Source organism: Octopus bimaculoides, chromosome 30 (assembly GCF_046866305.1).
Source record: "Octopus bimaculoides isolate indiv1 chromosome 30, ASM4686630v1, whole genome shotgun sequence".
NCBI lineage: Eukaryota > Metazoa > Mollusca > Cephalopoda > Octopoda > Octopodidae > Octopus > Octopus bimaculoides.
This window is the reverse complement of record NC_142957.1, coordinates 4,605,707-4,623,604: the sequence shown is the minus strand read 5'-3', so window position 1 is coordinate 4,623,604 and position 17,898 is coordinate 4,605,707. Positions and strand designations below refer to the sequence as shown.

The window sequence follows — 17,898 nt, the reverse complement described above, 5'->3', positions numbered from 1 at the left end:
ACCTATAATATGTCTGTAGAAATGACTTACTGTGTTGAATCTGTAGTAGATGAGATGTTTCAAATCCTTGCACATTCGAATCTGTCGCATCAGTTTGTATTTGTACCGGTACATACCTGTTAGTTGACCAACGTGGGCAAAGATGTATTGTAATCCATCGGCTAACTGGAATAGAATGACAGAAAATATTGGTTTTTATATGCATTATCTGACTCATATATTGATTTATACTCATAGATTTATTATAGACCTTTTGATTACACAGTGTAAAAAAAATTTTCTACACATGGGAGTTCATGATTTTGTAAAAACAAAAAAAAAATGTATTTTTGTGTGACTGAAGGACTATTTAGCTGTTATTTTTAGCACATCTCAAGACAACCTGTTACTCTCCTCGTTTCTTTGTCACTCTGATGTATTGATGTTTTTCAATATCATTCTCACCATAAACACATTTAATAGTCTATTGCTGAGATGTAAGCAAAAAATTTGGCCTTTCCGTATTTTAAACTTTTTTTTAAAATTCAAATAATAAAAAAAGGTTACAAGGGGTTATATAGTGAGCTTAAAGCAGAACTTCACCAAATATTATTATAGTGGGCATGGTTTGTGCATGGTCAATCTCACTCTCTTGACCTTCAAATTAATATTAGTTGTGGACTCACTGGACAAAGGGTGTTTGGTACTGCTGATATGTGAAAGAGGAGGACAAAGGTTCAGGTCTAAAGGTTTCTGGTCCTTTCCATCTTGCTCTACAGCTATGAGACTTGGACACTATCTGGGGCCTTAAGAGCCACCTGAATCCCTATGGTCCTGCAATGCTTTACTATTGGTTGGATTTACAAACAGGATATCTGATCAGGAGGACAAAGGATCAGGTCATCAAGTTTCTGGTCCTCCCTGTCTTGCTCTACAGTTGCAAGATGTGGACACTGTCCAGGACCTATTTTGGAGCCACCTGAATGCCTATGGTCCCAGGATGCTAGTTATCAGGATGCTGGATAGCTATGGATATCTCTTAGATAAGGAACTGAAAGAGCTGGAGGGTTTCATCAGCCAAGGAACTGCCAGTTCTGTGACATGCTAATTAACCCATAACTGGGACCCTGGCAGGTTCTACTACTCTGCGTCAGGGTAGACGCGGGAACAATAGGGGCCAAGCAGTGTAAAAACCCTAGGATGCCCAAACCATGACCCTACTATCAGATGTAGCTTAAAGCTATACTCAGCACAGTACTAAGGCAAGTGTGAGAGGTTGGATCTAGCCTTGTTTTTAATTCATCATGCATTATCTCAAGGCTTTGAGATTTTAATGATGTGATTGTTTATTTTTAGAATGACATTGTAGGGTAGGTGTGAGAGGCTGGATCTGGCCTTGTTTTGAATTAAACATGCATTATCTCATAGCCTTGAGATTTTAATGATGCGATTGTTTATTTCTAGAATGACATTGTGGGGTAGGTGTGAGAGGCTGGATCTGGCCTTGTTTTCAATTAATCATGCATTATCTCACAGCTTTGAGATTTCAATGATGTGATTGTTTATTTTTAGAATGACATTGTAGGGTAGGTGTGAGAGGCTGGATCTGGCCTTGTTTTGAATTAATCATGCATTATCTCACAGCTTTGAGATTTCAATGACGTGATTGTTTATTTTTAGAATGACATTGTAGGGTAGGTGCAAGATGCTAGATCTGGCTAGTTTTAACATAAAACAGTTGAAATATTTGGGGTGAGCATGACCAGTTTAAACATTAAAGAGTTAATCACAGTTCTGCTAGATAAGGACTCAACCTAACACTAATTTAACAATTGTGGGGTTATTGTAAGGGGCCGGATCTGGCTAGTTTGAACATAAAACCAATAGAGCATTTGAGCCAGACATGGTCGGCTTCACTGCTAAAGAGTTAAGCTTTGTTGTTTTACATCTGTTTTGCAATGCTTGCATGAGTTGGAAAAATATTATTTGAGGCAGTGTTTTGCACCAGAATGCTTTTCCTGACACTAACCCTTCTCTCTGTTTGAGTAAGGGATCTCTTATTCCACAGAGCATCAAAAGCATGAAGTGATCAGCCAATATGTTGACAAGAGAAACTGATAACACTGCCTGCCACTGTACAAGCAATTCAAGATATAATAGGTAGTCTCTTGTAGTCCAAGAAAATGATTCAGCAATTTCTTGCTGAACATTCTGCATGAATGTTTTGTTTCTAGCAATCAAGCCATTGAAACCAACAATGTCTGGCCCAAATATTCTAATTCCATCAAATCGACGTTGCCTGGTCAGGTGCATGGTGTATCACCTGTCAAGTGTTGCAGAGCAACGCAAGATGAAGTGTTTTGCTTGAGAACACGACGCACCACCCAGTTCAGGAATTGAAACCACAACCTTGCGATCATGAGTGAAATACCATAACCAGTAGGCCATGCGCTCTCAACTGGAGATACGAACAAACACAAAGATGCACACACACACACACACACACACACTGTAAAAAGCATCTAGTCCACTCTGTAAAGTGGTTGGCGTCAGGAAGGGCATCCAGCTGTAAAATCCATGCCAAAACAGATAGTGAAGACTGGTGCAGTCTTCTGGCTTTCCAGCTCCTGTCCAACCATCCAACTCCTGCTGGCTCCTGTCCAACCATCCAACTCCTACCAGCATGGAAAACAGGTGATAATTGATAAAATAATGCACACACACAAATGCACAATGATTTTCTTTCAGTTTCCATCTACCAAATCCACTCACAAAGCTATTGTCAGCCCAAAACTATAGAAAACACTTGCCCAAAGTGCTGTACTGTAGGCAAACTGAACTTGAAACTATGTGATTGGGAACTGAACCCCTTTCCACTATACAGCCACATCTTTGCCCAGTATAATAAAATGCATTACCTGGAAGGCATCAACGTTGCCAAGACGATACTGTACATGGCTGTCCACCACTAGTTTTGTTAAACGAAGGATTTCTCGACACAGATGGAAAGCATTGCCGAAACGAGATTTTTTTCTCTCCTGAAAAAAAAAACAAAAAAACAACTTACTTTAGTAAAGCAGGAATAAAAAAAAATGAATAACAGCACAATATCAAACCATCAATCCCCAAATGGTAAAATGCAAAGTTGACCATGGTAGGAGTTGAACATGGAACATAAAAAAAAAGCCAGAACAAATACCACAAGTCATTTTGACTAACACTAACGATTCTGGAATCCACAACCCCTAATAATAATAATAATAATGATAATAATAACAATAATAATAATCCTTGCTACTATAGGCACAAGGCCTGAAATTTTGGGGGAGGGGACTAGTCGATTACATCAACCCAGTGCATAACTGGTACTTATTTTATTGATCCTGAAAGGATGAAAGGCAAAGTCACCCTTGGCGGAATTCCCATAATAATAATAAGATTAATCCTCTCTACTATAGGCACAAGGCCTGGATTTTGTGGGGAGGGGGACGGTCAATCACATTGACCCCAGTACTCAAATGGTACTTAATTTATCGACCCCGAAAGGATGAAAGGCAAAGAAGAAAAAGAATAATAATAATAATAATGATGATGATGATGCAGTACCAGGCAATGGCTTTCTAATGGCTTCTGATCTTAATTGACATGTACATTGTTTCGTCTTGGTATAAAAGATGGGCTACAGCAAATATTCTGCTCGATACCACAGATTTGCTTGTCAGTTGTTTGACCTCAACCAGTTGAGCATGTCTCTTGGTGGCTGACGATATGTGCATCCCTGATCATGAGCAGAAGTAGTGGGGGAGCATCATAGCCATGTGTTGAGAGGAATTTTTTGGGGTTTGAATAATTCACCTTTGGAAACATGGGTGTTTTGCTCAGCATCCTTCAACAAACCTTATTTAGGGACCTTTTGAGCGGTGTGGGCTACTCGACCTGAAGAAAATTCTAACTGGGCCCCACCTGCGAGGTCATGCACTGTTTATTTTGATATGAGATCACCATGTTGCGCACATATGGTTATGATGCATGGACCTGGTGTACCCTTATCAGACGAGTAGTCATGATGGGTAAACTGGGCTTTGATGGCATGCACTTTGATGTCTCACCTAGAACCCCACTGCTTCCTTGGTACTCAGCCCCTATCCCCCCATTTTACTCAACCCACATTCCTCCATCTCACCTGACTCCCTATTCCTAACTCACTCAGCCTCTTTACTTTGTCTCATTTGTCCCATATTCCCTCGTCTTGCTCAGCCTCTATTTCCCAATCTCACTCATTTCTCCCAATTCTCCTGTCTCACCTAGCATCCCCACTTCTTTTGTTGCAGTCAGTTCATGTTCCCCCATCTCACACAGCCCACTATTCCTAACTCACTCGGCCCCTACTCCTTTCTCACTTAGCTACTATTCTCCCCATCTCACTCATCCCCCCTATTTCCCCATCCTACTCAGCCCCAGTTCCCCTCTCTTCTTCAGCTCCCTTTCCCACTCACTCACTTTCAACCATAACAAGGTCCTTGACATCTTACCTTTGTGGTGAGGGTCTTGACAGGTTTCAGATTGAAGTTGTAGTCCAAATGTAGATAGTTGAGATTTTTACGATGGATCAACAGGTTAAGCATGTTGTACCCCTGACGACACACCTGTAGGCCAACCTCCACCCAGTCCAACTGGGTCGTCTGGAAGAATTTGGTCGCCTTGAATGAGCGGAACAGATATCTGTGGATGAAAATTATACAGAGATACAGTGGCCTGGGATACTTAAGGTGTACAGTCACAATAACCTGGGGACAATAGACAGTCAATAATTTGGGAGTTATAAATAGACAAAATAGCTGGAGTATATAATGTTGTTGGCACTCCGTCGCTTACGACATCGAGGGTTCCAGTTGATCTGATCAACGGAAAAGCCTGCTCGCGAAATTAACGTGCAAGTGGCTGAGCACTCTACAGACACGTGTACCCTTAACGTAGTTCTCGGGGATATTCAGCGTGACACAGTGTGACAAGGCTGACCCTTTGAATTACAGGCACAACAGAAACAGGAAGTAAGAGTGAGAGAAATTTGTGGTGAAAGAGTACAGCAGGGTTCGCCACCATCCCCTGCCGGAGCCTCGTGGAGCTTTTAGGTGTTTTCGCTCAATAAACACTCACAACGCCCGGTCTGGGAATCGAAACCGCGATCCTATGACCGTGAGTCCGCTGCCCTAACCACTGGGCCATTGCGCCTCCACATATATAATGTATACAGCCACAATAGAAAGAGTATGATGAACATTTTTAACCACATGGCCATATGTATACACACACAAATCATCATCATTTAATGTCTGCTTTCCATGCTGACACGGAACTGGCTAGCAGGGAGCTGTCCAGACTCCACCTATCTGTTAAGGTATAGTTTCTTTGGCTGGATGCTCTTCCTAGTGCCAAGCACTTGACAGAGTGTGCTGGTTGCTTCTTACATACTACTGGTGCAGATATGTATACATACTGCCGGTTCCGGGTAATGAGTAACTGTGCTGATGTCATGTAAGAAGCACCCATGCTGGTGCCACATCAAAAAGCACTGGTGCTGGAGCCATGTCAAAAGCACCTATGCCGGTACCATAATAAAAGAAAATGCTGATCTTTCTGATTTGGCAGACGCCATTCTTTATTTATGTTTTATTTAGTGTGTTTTCTACCGAAACACTTTCAAACTTCGTATACTTGTATATTTTGTCTTATAGAACAGAGAAAAAAATTTTATATTCGAAGTTATTTCATGTTAAAAGTTGTCGTATTTCGGTAATTTCAACCAACCACTGATGTCTATTGAGGTGAAAACAATTACTGCTGTGAAATGTAAACAACAGGTTCTAGCGGTGTAATGGGATCTTTTCCCTTGAATAAAATTAGTGCCGTTGTTTGTCAACAACAACTATCGGTGGTACTGTTATTTATGACATTGTTCGTGCGTTTGTACTGGTTTTAGTTTTAGGGTTATAGGTATTTTACTCATAACCCTAACCCAAACTCTAAAACCCGAACCCTAACCCTAAAACCCTAAAGCTAAAGCCAGTACAAATGTACGAACGATGTCATAAATTGTGACGAAGGTTTGGTGGAAGATTTTAATTCAAAACTTTTGAAAACAAGACATTCGTACTACAGAGCCAGAGCCGGTTTCAGCCGGGTTGGTAACAAAAGGGTTAAAAACATCATGGTGACTTTAACCCTTTTATTACCATATTTCTGTTGAGATGCTCTGTGTGTCTTTCACTTAATTCTAAATATAACAAAGAATTTAGTAAAATAACTTTGTTAGTATTCAGCTAGTGTTAGGAACATAAATTGCGACTAAGGTTTAGTGGAAGATTTTAATTCAAAACTTATGAAAACAAGACAATAGTACTCAGAGCCAGAGCCGGTTTCAGCCGGGTTGGTAACAAAAGGGTTAAACTATGATAAAGATGAGACCCATACACACACATAATACAGAGTAGGGAAGAATTCTGCTTTAAGCACACCATATAACCCCTCATAGCTTTTACATTTTTTGGTATTTCCAGAAAACATTTGCATATCTGAGTTCTACACATAGGAATTCATATGACTATATATTTTATCTCTAGCTTGTTTGAATCATTTGACTGCAGCCATGCTGGAGCAATACGTTGAAGGGTTTTTAGTCAGACAAATCGAACCCAGGGTTTATATATTTTTTTAAAGCCTAGTATTTATTCTACCATTCTTTTTAACCAAACCGCTAAGTTATGGGGATGTAAACAAACCAACATTGGTTATCAAGCAGTGGTGAGGGAAAAGTACAAACACAAAGGTATGCACACACATACAGATATTCTTTTATTTGTTTCAGTCATTTGACTGTGGCCATGCTGGAGCACCACCTTAAAAGGTTTTAAATGAAGAAATCGACTCTAAGACTTATTCTTTGTAAGCCTAGTGCCGATTCTATCGGGCTCTTTTGCCAAACTGCTACGTTATTTATGGGGACTTAAACACACCAACATCAGTTGTCAAATGATGGTGATGGTGGTGACAAACACACAAATATATATATATATATATATATATATATATATATATATATATACATACATGATGGGTCTCTTTCATTTTCCGTCTACCAAATCCACTCACAATGCTTTGGTTGGCTCAAGGCTACAGTTGAAGACACTTGCCCAAGAAGCTACACAGTGGGACTGATCTCGGAACCATGTGGTTAGAAAGCAAGCTTCTTACCACACAGCCATGAATTTTTTGAATTTTTAAAAATAACTTTTTATTTTCATTTCTTCGAATTTTGTTTTTTAATCAGAGTTTAAAATATGGAGTTTAAATCCCAGCAATAGACCATTAAATGTGTTTATAGTGAGAAAGATTATTGAAAAACATCAATACATCAGAGTGAAAGAAATGAGGAAGGTGTCAGGTGGTCGTGAGATGTGCTAAAAATAACAGCTAGATAGCCCTTAAAAAGACTTTTTTTCTGATTAGTTTTTGCTTAATCATATAAATTCCCATGTGTAGAACACAAATTCACATAAATTTTCTGAAAATTCCAAGAGATAAAAAAGTTATAAGGGGGCGCTTAAAACAGAATTCCACTGAGAGTAGTAACCGACAGAAAAACCAGGCCAAACCTACCTTTTCTTTTGGGCCTTTGGTGGTCGATGTTTGAGGGCATTCAGCACATAATATTTCAATAACTTCTGGTAGGAGACTCTCACTTTGACAGGCATTCCAGCCGGGCAGTGTTCCCGGTACCTAAAAAAGAAACAAAAGGAAAAGAACTTCTAATAGCTGAACAGCAATAACAACAGGTACACTCTTTCCTCTTTTACTTGTTTCAGTCATTTGTTTCCGCTCAATAAACACTCACAACGCCCAGTCTGGGAATCGAAACCGCGACCCTATGACTGCGAGTCCGCTGCCCTAACCACTGGGCCATTGTGCTTCCACACTAGACCAGGACTGACCCGAGGCTAAACAACATCACAACATATGGCAGACTCACCATGATTTTACCAAGGGAACATCAATGGCTCTACGGGTTTTACCAGAGCGCAAATTGAACGGTCTTGGGGCCCAAAGCAAGGAGATGCCATTAGCTGTGTTGTCAGTGTAGAGGGGGGTTTCCTGCATGAAGGCTTGCACGTAGTCAGGAAGTTCAAAATCTTCGTCATCGTCTGGCAAAGGTTCAGTACCCTAAAACGAACAAATTAAATTCAATTAAAAAACAGAAAAGAAAGACAATAAGGAAATATAAAAATCAGCTGTCTATCATCTTTAATGTCCACTTTACCATGCTTTCACGAGTCAGGTAGAATTTGTTGAGGCACTATTTTTTACAGCCTGATGCTCTTCCTGTTGCCAACTCTCACTTGTTTCCAAGTAAGGTAATGTTTCCCCCTGGCCAGACAGATTTTCCATAGAAGACTAAAAATGGTCAAAGCTAGCAGAAATGTTAGCATGCTAGGCAAAATGCTTAGCGATATTTCATCTGTCTTTACGTTCTGAGTTCAAATTCCACCAAGGTCGACTTTGCCTTTCATCCCTTTGGGGTCGATAAATTAAGTATCAGTCGTGTACTGGGGTTGATCTAATCGATTGACCTCTCCCCCAAAATTTCAGGCCTTGTGCCTAGAGTAGAAAAGAATTTTCAAAGGTGGTGAGCTGGCAGAAACGTTAGCACACCAGGCGAAATGCTTAACAGTATTTTGTCTGTCTTTACATTCCGAGTTCAAATTTTGCCAAGGTTGACTTTGCCTTTCATCCCTTTGGGGTCAATAAAATTAGTACCAGTTGAACGGTGGGGGGTCGATGTAATCAACATGATCCTTTTCCCCAAATTTGACACTTTGTGCTCCCAGAAGAAAGGACTAGAAATGGTCAGCATCACTTGTATGACGATGTTGCTCACATACAACCATTATAATGATGCCAAAACAAAGGTACACACACACACACATATAGCTCTTATCTTTTGTTTTAGTCATTAGATCACGACCATGCTGGGGCACCACCCTGAAGAACAGTTAGTCGGACAAACTGACCCCAGTACTTTCTTTTTCTTTTTAAACCTGGTACATATTCTATCAGTCTCTTTTGCCAAACAGCTGAATTACAGGGACATAAACACACCAACGCCAGCTATTAAGTATTGGAGGGGAGACAAAGACATACAAAAATATATATATATATCATCATCATCGTCGTTTAACGTCTGCTTTCCATGCTAGCATGGGTTGGACGATTTGACTGAGGACTGGTGAAACCAGATGGCTACACCAGGCTCCAATCTGATTAGGCAGAGTTTCTACAGCTGGATGCCCTTCCTAACGCCAACCACTCAAAGAGTGTAGAGGGTGCTTTTACGTGCCACCGGCACGAAGGCCAGTCAGGCGGTACTGGCAACTGCCACGCTCAAAATGGTGTATTTTATGTGCCATCCACATAAGAGACAGTCCAGGGGCACTGGCAACGATCTCGCTCGAAAGTCCTTAGACATGCCACGGGCACAAGTGCCAGAAAGGCGATGCTGGGCACAGGTGCCATCACAATTTCGCTTTCGCTTGCCCCAATAAGTCTTCGCAAGATGAGTTTCATGTCCAATGAAGGAGACGATGTTGGCATGGGTGCCAGTCGTCGAATTTAACTCGATTTCGATTTCACTTGCCTCAACAGGTCTTCGCAAGTGCAATTTAGTGTCCAAATTAATTCGATTACGATTTCACTTGCCTCAACAGGTCTTCGCAAGTGCAGTTTAGTGTCCAATTTAACTCGATTTCGATTTCACTTGCCTCAACAGGTCTTCGCAAGATATATACAAACACACACAACCAAATCCACTCATAAGACTTTGGTCAGCCCAAGGTTACATAGAAGATACTTGTAGTGGGACTGAACCTGGAACCATGTGATCAGAAATCAAGCTTCTGACCACACAACCACGCCTGCACCTATGGTATATAAATATATATATATTCTGTTATTCTTTTACTTGTTTCAGTCATTTAACCGTGGCCATGCTGGAGCACCACCTTTTGTCGAACAAATCAACCCCAGGGCTTATTCTTTGTAAGCCTAGTACTTATTATATTGGTTTCTGGCAAAGTCTGCTTGAGGCAAAATTCAACATGAACAAACAGGATAAGACATTCACAGTATCCAAGTGTAGTGATAACAGATGTGAAACGTGTCAATACCTATATATGGGTAGATCCATTAGAACAAAAAAAAAAAAGAAAAAAAAAGGACAGATTTTCTCAAATGCAGATATGAACTGCAAAAGCAGAAACATGATCTACTGCATTAAATTCCCAAATTGCAAGGAAATATTATATATAGGCGAGACAAGGAATGCATTATCAGAATGCCCACGAGGTCACAGACAACAAATCCAGAACACCAATGTTCACCATTCAGTGTTTCAAGTTCAAATCTGACAACAGTCAATTCTGCCTTTCTTCATTACAGGGTCAACAAAAGAACATACCAATCCAGGGAAATGGATTGGCAGAGTTGTTAGGTACAGTGCATTGCTGCATCTCTCTTGGCCCTTTCCAGACACCAACGCACCTTCCCCATCCAAGCATAGCTGCTATACTTACAATGATAGGTTTGTTGGACCAGGAATTTATCTGTAGCTAAACAACACAATACATAAATAACCGTAAACAATATATAAAAAGTGTAGCTGACACTGATGAGAAATCAAAAGGGGAGACCCCTTGTATATTTACCTTAGTGGCATGTCTGTGAGAGATGGGGTTTATCAAGGGGTCAAAATAGAAAGCAGGTAAATCAGGATCTTCTGTCTTGATGTAAACCACGTTAGGCTTGTGGTACCTGTAACAGCAGATGAGAAAAGACAAAAGAAGAAGAAAAATGAAAATTAGTGTGAAGGCATGTGGCCCAGTGGTTAAGGTGTTGCACTATGATCTGATGGTAGTGTGTTTATGTGTTTAAAATTTCAGTTCCGATGGCACCTTACTCACTTGCACCTTGGCCACACGTTTGCCGCAATACGAAGGCAAGAGCACCCATTCCTCTGTCCTTATTGCCTCTGTGCAGTGCTTTATTGCTTCCTCCTCCGTTGTGAAGCGCACCTCCACAGTGGCGTATCTCCTCCCTATACTGATTACATGATCGTATAGTGTGTTTATGTGTTTAAAGTTTGAGAACTGTATGCATCTGAGGGGGAGAAGGTTTGAGTTTCTATTTAATGTTGTCTTTTCATATTTTCAAGTCATTTAAAAACAAACACACTATACGATCATGTAATCAGTATGCGTGCGCGCAACGACCGGAAGTTGTGGTGGACTAGTATCGAAAGATCGCCATGGGTTCAATTCCAGGACTGAGCAGTGTGTTGTTTCAGAGCAAAACACTTTAAGTCACATTACTCTAGTGCTTTGAGGGGACCAGCATGTCAAAGAACAGACCCAATGTTACCATTGTATGTTGTAAAAGGCGACTAAAATAAGAAAAAAAAAAACAGAAAGGTGTCGAGATGGTATTTGCACTTAGGCCTTGTAAAACCTTCGCCAGCAACAACTACCCAAACAGAACCAAGGTTTGGAGGGTCGTCACCTGAATGGTAGAAAATCACCAACCAATGGTGGATGCAGCATTCTTGAAGTTTTAAAAGGTTAACAACAGGAAAGGTATCTAGGTGTAGAACAACACTTCAATAGCATATTTTTCCCACCCAAAGTTCAGCAAGCTTTCATTGACCCCTTCATGAAATCGTTGATAACCTATCTTGTAAATTTTTAAAGCAAAATTAAAAATTATAATTAAAAAAAAAAATACTTCTTGCATTTAAAAGCAATAACTCTTTCATTGTTGATGTAATGGTTAGCAACAGCAAGAGCATCTAGCTGTAAACCAATGCCTCAGGTGCATGGAGGGTCGTCACCTGAATGGTACAAAGGTGTCATCCACCAGGAGTTGTAGAAAATCACCAACCAATGGTGGATGCAGCAATGTGCTGTTGCACTGCATGCCATCATGTTATTACTATTAAACTATGTTTCAAATCTGTTTGTTCGTTTTACATTCAAGTTTACCATCCTAGCATGGGTTAGAAGAATATATTACTGAGGCATTGGTTTACAGCTAGATGCTCTTGCTGTTGCTAACCATTACATCAACAATGAAAGAGTTATTGCTTTTAAATGCAAGAAGTATTTTTTTTTAATTATAATTTTTAATTTTGCTTTAAAAATTTACAAGATAGGTTATCAACGATTTCATGAAGGGGTCAATGAAAGCTTGCTGAACTTTGGGTGGGAAAAATATGTTATTGAAGTGTTGTTCTACACCTAGATGCCTTTCCTGTTGCTAACCTTTCAAAACTTCAAGAATGAAATAATTATTGCTTTTAAAGTAAAGAAATTCTTTGAAAAAATTAATTAGGGTGCAGCATCAATATGTTATCAACAATTTCATAAAGGGGGTTAAAGAAAGAAGTTTGCTGACCCTTGGGCGAGAGAAAAATGTCACTGAAGAATTGTTTTACATCAAGAATAAAAGAATTATTGCTTCTAAATTCAAGGAAATTTCTTTTAATTAATTATAATTTTAAATTTTGCCTTAGAAATTTACACAAAAGGGGCATGACATTGATAAGATATCAACGACTTCATTAATGTGGAGGTGGGCTCAAAAATTCATAGGGGCCACTCTGAAGGAGTGATACTAAAGTTGTGAAGTCTTGCATGCATTAATTCACTGCCAGATGCCTTTCGTTATGCTAATGATAATGGTAATGTCTGATGGGTTCAGCTCCTGCTACAATAGATTCTGACAGCAGGGAATATCACTGACATCATGTTGGTATGCCACGACAGCAGCACGGGGCCATTAGAACTTGCATGGACCAAATGCACAGAACATCGTGGGCAGTAACCTAATAACTACAACCATAATGCACGTGTGTGTGTGTAGCTGCATGAGAAGATGTGTGTATATAAAGCAGGAAAGTGCATCGCTCAGTGGTTAGAGCGTCGGGCTCCCCATTGTGAGGTACTGATTTCAATTCCCAGACCATGCTGTGTTTTGTGTTCTTGAGCAAGACACTTTATTTCACATTGCTCCAGTTCACTCAGCTGTAGAAACGAGTTGTAACGTCACTGGTGCCAAGCTGTATCAGCCTTTGTCTCTCCATTGGATGACATCAGTGGTGTGGAGTGGGGAGGCTGGAACCTTGCCTGAACTTGTGCCTCAGAGGGAAACTTTCTAGGTGCAATCCCATGGTCATTCATGACCAAAGGAGATTTATATATATATATATATTATTTTATATGTATTTATTTTCTCTAAGTTATTAATTAACTCCAACAAAATAAATTGGTTAATAGATACCAGGGTAGCAAAGATCACAAAATGACCGTGGTTTATGAGGTAGAAACTCATTGTTATTTTGGGTACTCGAGTAAATATACAAATTTACTAAATGGAGTAAAACGCATATGTTAAAAGAATTCATTTAACATATGCGTTTTACTCCATTTACTATTTTTATATATATATATATATATATGAAGGTGCATGGCTCAGTGGTTAGAACATCAGGTATATAATATGAGGTAGTAAGTTTGATTTCTGGACAAGGCTGTGAGTTGTGTTCTTGAGCAAGACACTTTATTTCACATTGCTTCAGATCACTCGGCTGTAGAAATGAGTTGTGACAATACTGGTGCCATTGGATAACATCAGTGGCATGGAAAGGGGGAGGCTGGTATGCATGGGCAACTGCTGGTCTTCCGTAAACAATCTTGCCCAGACTTGTGCCTCGGAGGTTTTTTTTATACCCTTTACCCTTTTATGCAGCATGTGTACCTCAGCATCATTATCATCACTTAACATTCATTTTTCATGAAGGCACGAGTTTGACAGCTTGACAGAACCCAGCAAGCCACAAGGCTGCACCAAGTTCCAGGGTCAGCTTAGGTATATTTTCTACAGCTGGAAGCCCTCCATGACATGTATATATACACATGTATGTATAGATGGGGCCGCAATGGCCCAGTGGTTAGGGTAGCGGACTCGAGTGTGTAGTGGGTGTTTTACGTGCCACCGGCACGAGGGCCAGTCAGGCGGTACTGGCGACGGCCACGCTCAAAATGGTGTATTTTACGTGCCACCTGCACTGGCAACGATCTCGCTCGAATGTCTTTTCACGTGCCAAGGAGGTGACGTTGGTAACGATCAACAGCCACGCTCGAAATAGTGTATTTTACATGCCACCTGCACAGGAGCCAGTCCAGCGACACTGGCAACGATCTCGCTCGAATATCTTTTCACGTGCCAGGGAGGCGACATCCTACATTATATCGATACAGCTCAATGCAACCCCCCCAAAAAACTGGTTTACCAGTCAGCATAATGGAATAGGAGCCTTATTTGCATAGTCAAAGCGTACGTAAGTATGTATGTGTGTGTATATATATATATATATATATATATATATATCCGTGCAAGCATATTTATGTGTATATATACATACAAATCATCATCATCATTTAGCGTCTGCTTTCCATGCTGGCATGGGTTAGACGGTTTAACTGAAATGAGCAAGCTGGAGAGCTGCACCAGGTTTCAATCTGATTTGACATGATTTCTACAGCAGGATGACCTTCCTAATACCAGCCACACTAAGAGTGTAATGGGTGCCTTTTATGTGTCCCCACCACGGATGCCAGTCACGAGACACCAGCATTGGCCACAACTACAATTTCACTTGGTTTGACAGGTTTTCTCAAACACAAAATATATATATATATATACATATACACATGTGCATACACACACATATTTATGTACCATTACATATTTATATACACACACATCTATATACATAAATAACACAGACTGACAAACCAACTGACGACAGACACAAAACGTGGGAGAAGAGAAATTATACACACCAGGAGAGATGCACCTGAAAAGGAATGTTGTTGTAAAGATATGGAAATGCAATCCGATATTCTGTGCGAACAGGCTGTCGGATAATTATCTTGTTAATGTCGTTAAATTCATTCCAGTCCTCATCCCTGGAAAATAAATAAAATTAAATGAATTACACATTATGTCTGGATGTAAACATAGAACCAGACTGGATTAGAAGTAGCAATCTTTATGCTGTATATTTACAATGTTTACATGTACGCTATGTTTCAATCACTTTCACCTGTGATAGTCATCAGGTGTTTTATCCCTGAATGTGTACATAGAACAAACCTGGATTAGAACTCATCATCTTTACACTGTATATCTACAATATTTATGTCTACACTATGTTTCAATCATGGAGACGCAATGGCCCAGTGGTTAGGGCTTACGACGTCGAGGGTTCCAGTTGATCCGATCAACGGAACAGCCTACTCGTGAAATTAACGTGCAAGTGGCTGAGCACTCCACAGACACGTGTACCCTTAACGTAGTTCTCGGGGATATTCAGCATGACACAGTGTGTGACAAGGCTGACCCTTTGAATTACAGGCACAACAGAAACAGGAAGGTAAGAGTGAGAGAAAGTTGTGGTGAAAGAGTACAGCAGGGTTCGCCACCATCCCCTGCCGGAGCCTCGTGGAGCTTTAGGTGTTTTCGCTCAATAAACACTCACAACGCCCGGTCTGGGAATCGAAACCGCGATCCTACGACCGCGAGTCCGCTGCCTTAACGAATGGGCCATTGCACCTCCACTTATATATATATATATATATATATATATATATTACTTCTAATATAGGATAAAATTTTTCGAAAAAATTTTTTTTATCAAAGTGGCCAGCATATCAAAATACCTTTAAAGGTGAAAATTATAATTGTTTATATATATATATATGCAGAGAGAGAGGGTAAACTAAAGAAACAGAGACTAAAAAGAGTAAAAGAAAGAATATTTAGATATTGAGAGAGAGAGAGAGAGAGAGAGACAGAATATAAGATACACTGATAGCAAGATGGAGAGAAAGAAAGTAAAATAGAGTGAGCAGAAACTGAAGACAGAGGGACGGGGAGGGGGGGAAATACGGGGGCGAGAGGGGAATAAAATGGAGAACAAAGTACAAAGAGGAGAGAGATAGGATAAAGATGAGAGGAAACTACAAAGCGGAGGGAGAGAGTAAAATAAAGGTAAATAGAGAGCAAGATAGGGAGAAAGAGATGGAAGGGTCCGAGAAAGAGTAAGAGAGAGAATAAGATACACAGAGAGTAAGTTGCAGAGAGAGAGAGAGAGAGAGAGAGAGAGAGAGAGAACAGAGAGACAGACAGACAGAAAACGGAGGGGAGGGGTAAGTAAAAAATAAAAGGAAAAAGTTGGAAACAGGTGACTCACTGAAGTTCCTTATCCTTGACCAAGGGCTCAAATTTCGGGCCCCCAGGAATGGCCAAGTTGAGTGCTTTGGCTGTGAAGAACGATTTGAGATCAAAGAGGTAATAGTAGTTTTCGTCGACGAGATCAGTGAGGAGTTGATTGGCCAAGCGGTACAGAACAGACATTATTGGCAGTGAGAGGTTCCAATGTCGATAAGTTGAGCCATTTAGGTGTCTGCAAAAAAAAAAAAAAAAAAAAAGTTTAAAAAAATAGATAAAAGAACATTTAGTTTCGGATTGTCATCGAGCTATGGAGAAGAGAAATTCAGTTACGAGAGCCATTCAAGTGGAAAAAAAAAAAAAAATACATAAAATAAAAACAGGGAACTTTTAGTATTGGGATGTCATTTCAAGCATAGCAGGGGTTATCCAGCTCTGAGCTCAGAGAGCCATTCAGTTACCAGCAAGAAGGTTTAACCCATTCATTACTGTATTTATTTTGAGATACTCTATTTCTTTCAATTAATTTTAAATATAAAAAAGAATTTAGTAAATTAACTTAGTTATCATTAAGCTAGTGTTAGGAACATGAATTGTGACCAAGGTTTGGTGGAAGGAGACATTTGCACTCGGATCAACTGGAACCCTCGACGTCGTAAGCGATGGAATGCCAACAATATCTACAAAGTAAACAAACAGGGTGTACATTGCGCTACATGAATGTATCATGAGCCAAAATATTGGTAATGGCGTGAAACCAATATGATATTTTGGGTCATTGACTGACAAAGAAAATTCAGCTACGAATATTATGTGTATTATGCCTTTGTCTAAATCTCCCATCCGTCAAATTTTCGTGTAGTTTCCAGTTTGGTCTGCTTTCATCTACCTTTTTCTCTTTGTTATGTTCTTTCTGTTCAACCCTTGATATATATATATGTATAGGCACAGGAGTGGCTGTGTGGTAAGTAGCTTGCTTACCAACCACATGGTTCCGGGTTCATTCCCACTGTGTGGCACCTTGGGCAAGTGTTTTCTACTGTAGCCTCAGGCCGACCAAAGCCTTGTGAGTGGATTTGGTAGATGGAAACTGAAAGAAACCCGTCGTATATATGTATATATATATATATATATATATATATATATATATATATATATATATGTGTGTGTGTGTATATGTTTGTGTGTCTGTGATTGCCACCACCACCCCCCAAACATTGCTTGACAACCAATGGTGGTGTGTTTACGTCCCCGTAACTTAGCGGTTCGGCAAAAGTGACTGATAGAATAAGTACTAGGCTTCCAAAGAATAAGTCCTGGCGTCGATTTGCTCGACTAAAGGCGGTGCTCCAGCATGGCCGCAGTCAAATAACTGAAATAAGTAAAGATAAAAAGATATATATATCTATATATATATATATATAGATCTCTACCAAATATTTGGTAAAAATATTGTACCTGTTATCAACATAGCAAAATTCTCACTTGAAAAGTTGTATATGAGGCAATTTTGTGTGCATATCAATTTAAAAGACACATGTAATTTAAGGACAACTATTAATGTTGTCTGTTGTTTGCTGTCTG

The 17,898-nt window shown here is 39.9% G+C and overlaps 1 protein-coding gene across 1 annotated transcript in view; it reads right to left on the bottom strand.

Moving 5' to 3' along the window:
* Positions 1-17,898, bottom strand: part of LOC106883575 (pre-mRNA-processing-splicing factor 8) — an 87,628-nt gene that overhangs the window by 54,006 nt on the left and 15,724 nt on the right. The window contains exons 6-13 of the mRNA XM_089346027.1: positions 16,337-16,549; positions 14,925-15,050; positions 10,734-10,839; positions 8,006-8,196; positions 7,636-7,755; positions 4,512-4,701; positions 2,898-3,017; positions 31-165 (exon numbers count right to left, since the gene is read on the bottom strand). Coding sequence (XP_089202153.1) covers positions 31-165; positions 2,898-3,017; positions 4,512-4,701; positions 7,636-7,755; positions 8,006-8,196; positions 10,734-10,839; positions 14,925-15,050; positions 16,337-16,549 — 1,201 coding nt within the window. The remainder of the gene's footprint in view (positions 1-30; positions 166-2,897; positions 3,018-4,511; positions 4,702-7,635; positions 7,756-8,005; positions 8,197-10,733; positions 10,840-14,924; positions 15,051-16,336; positions 16,550-17,898) is intronic.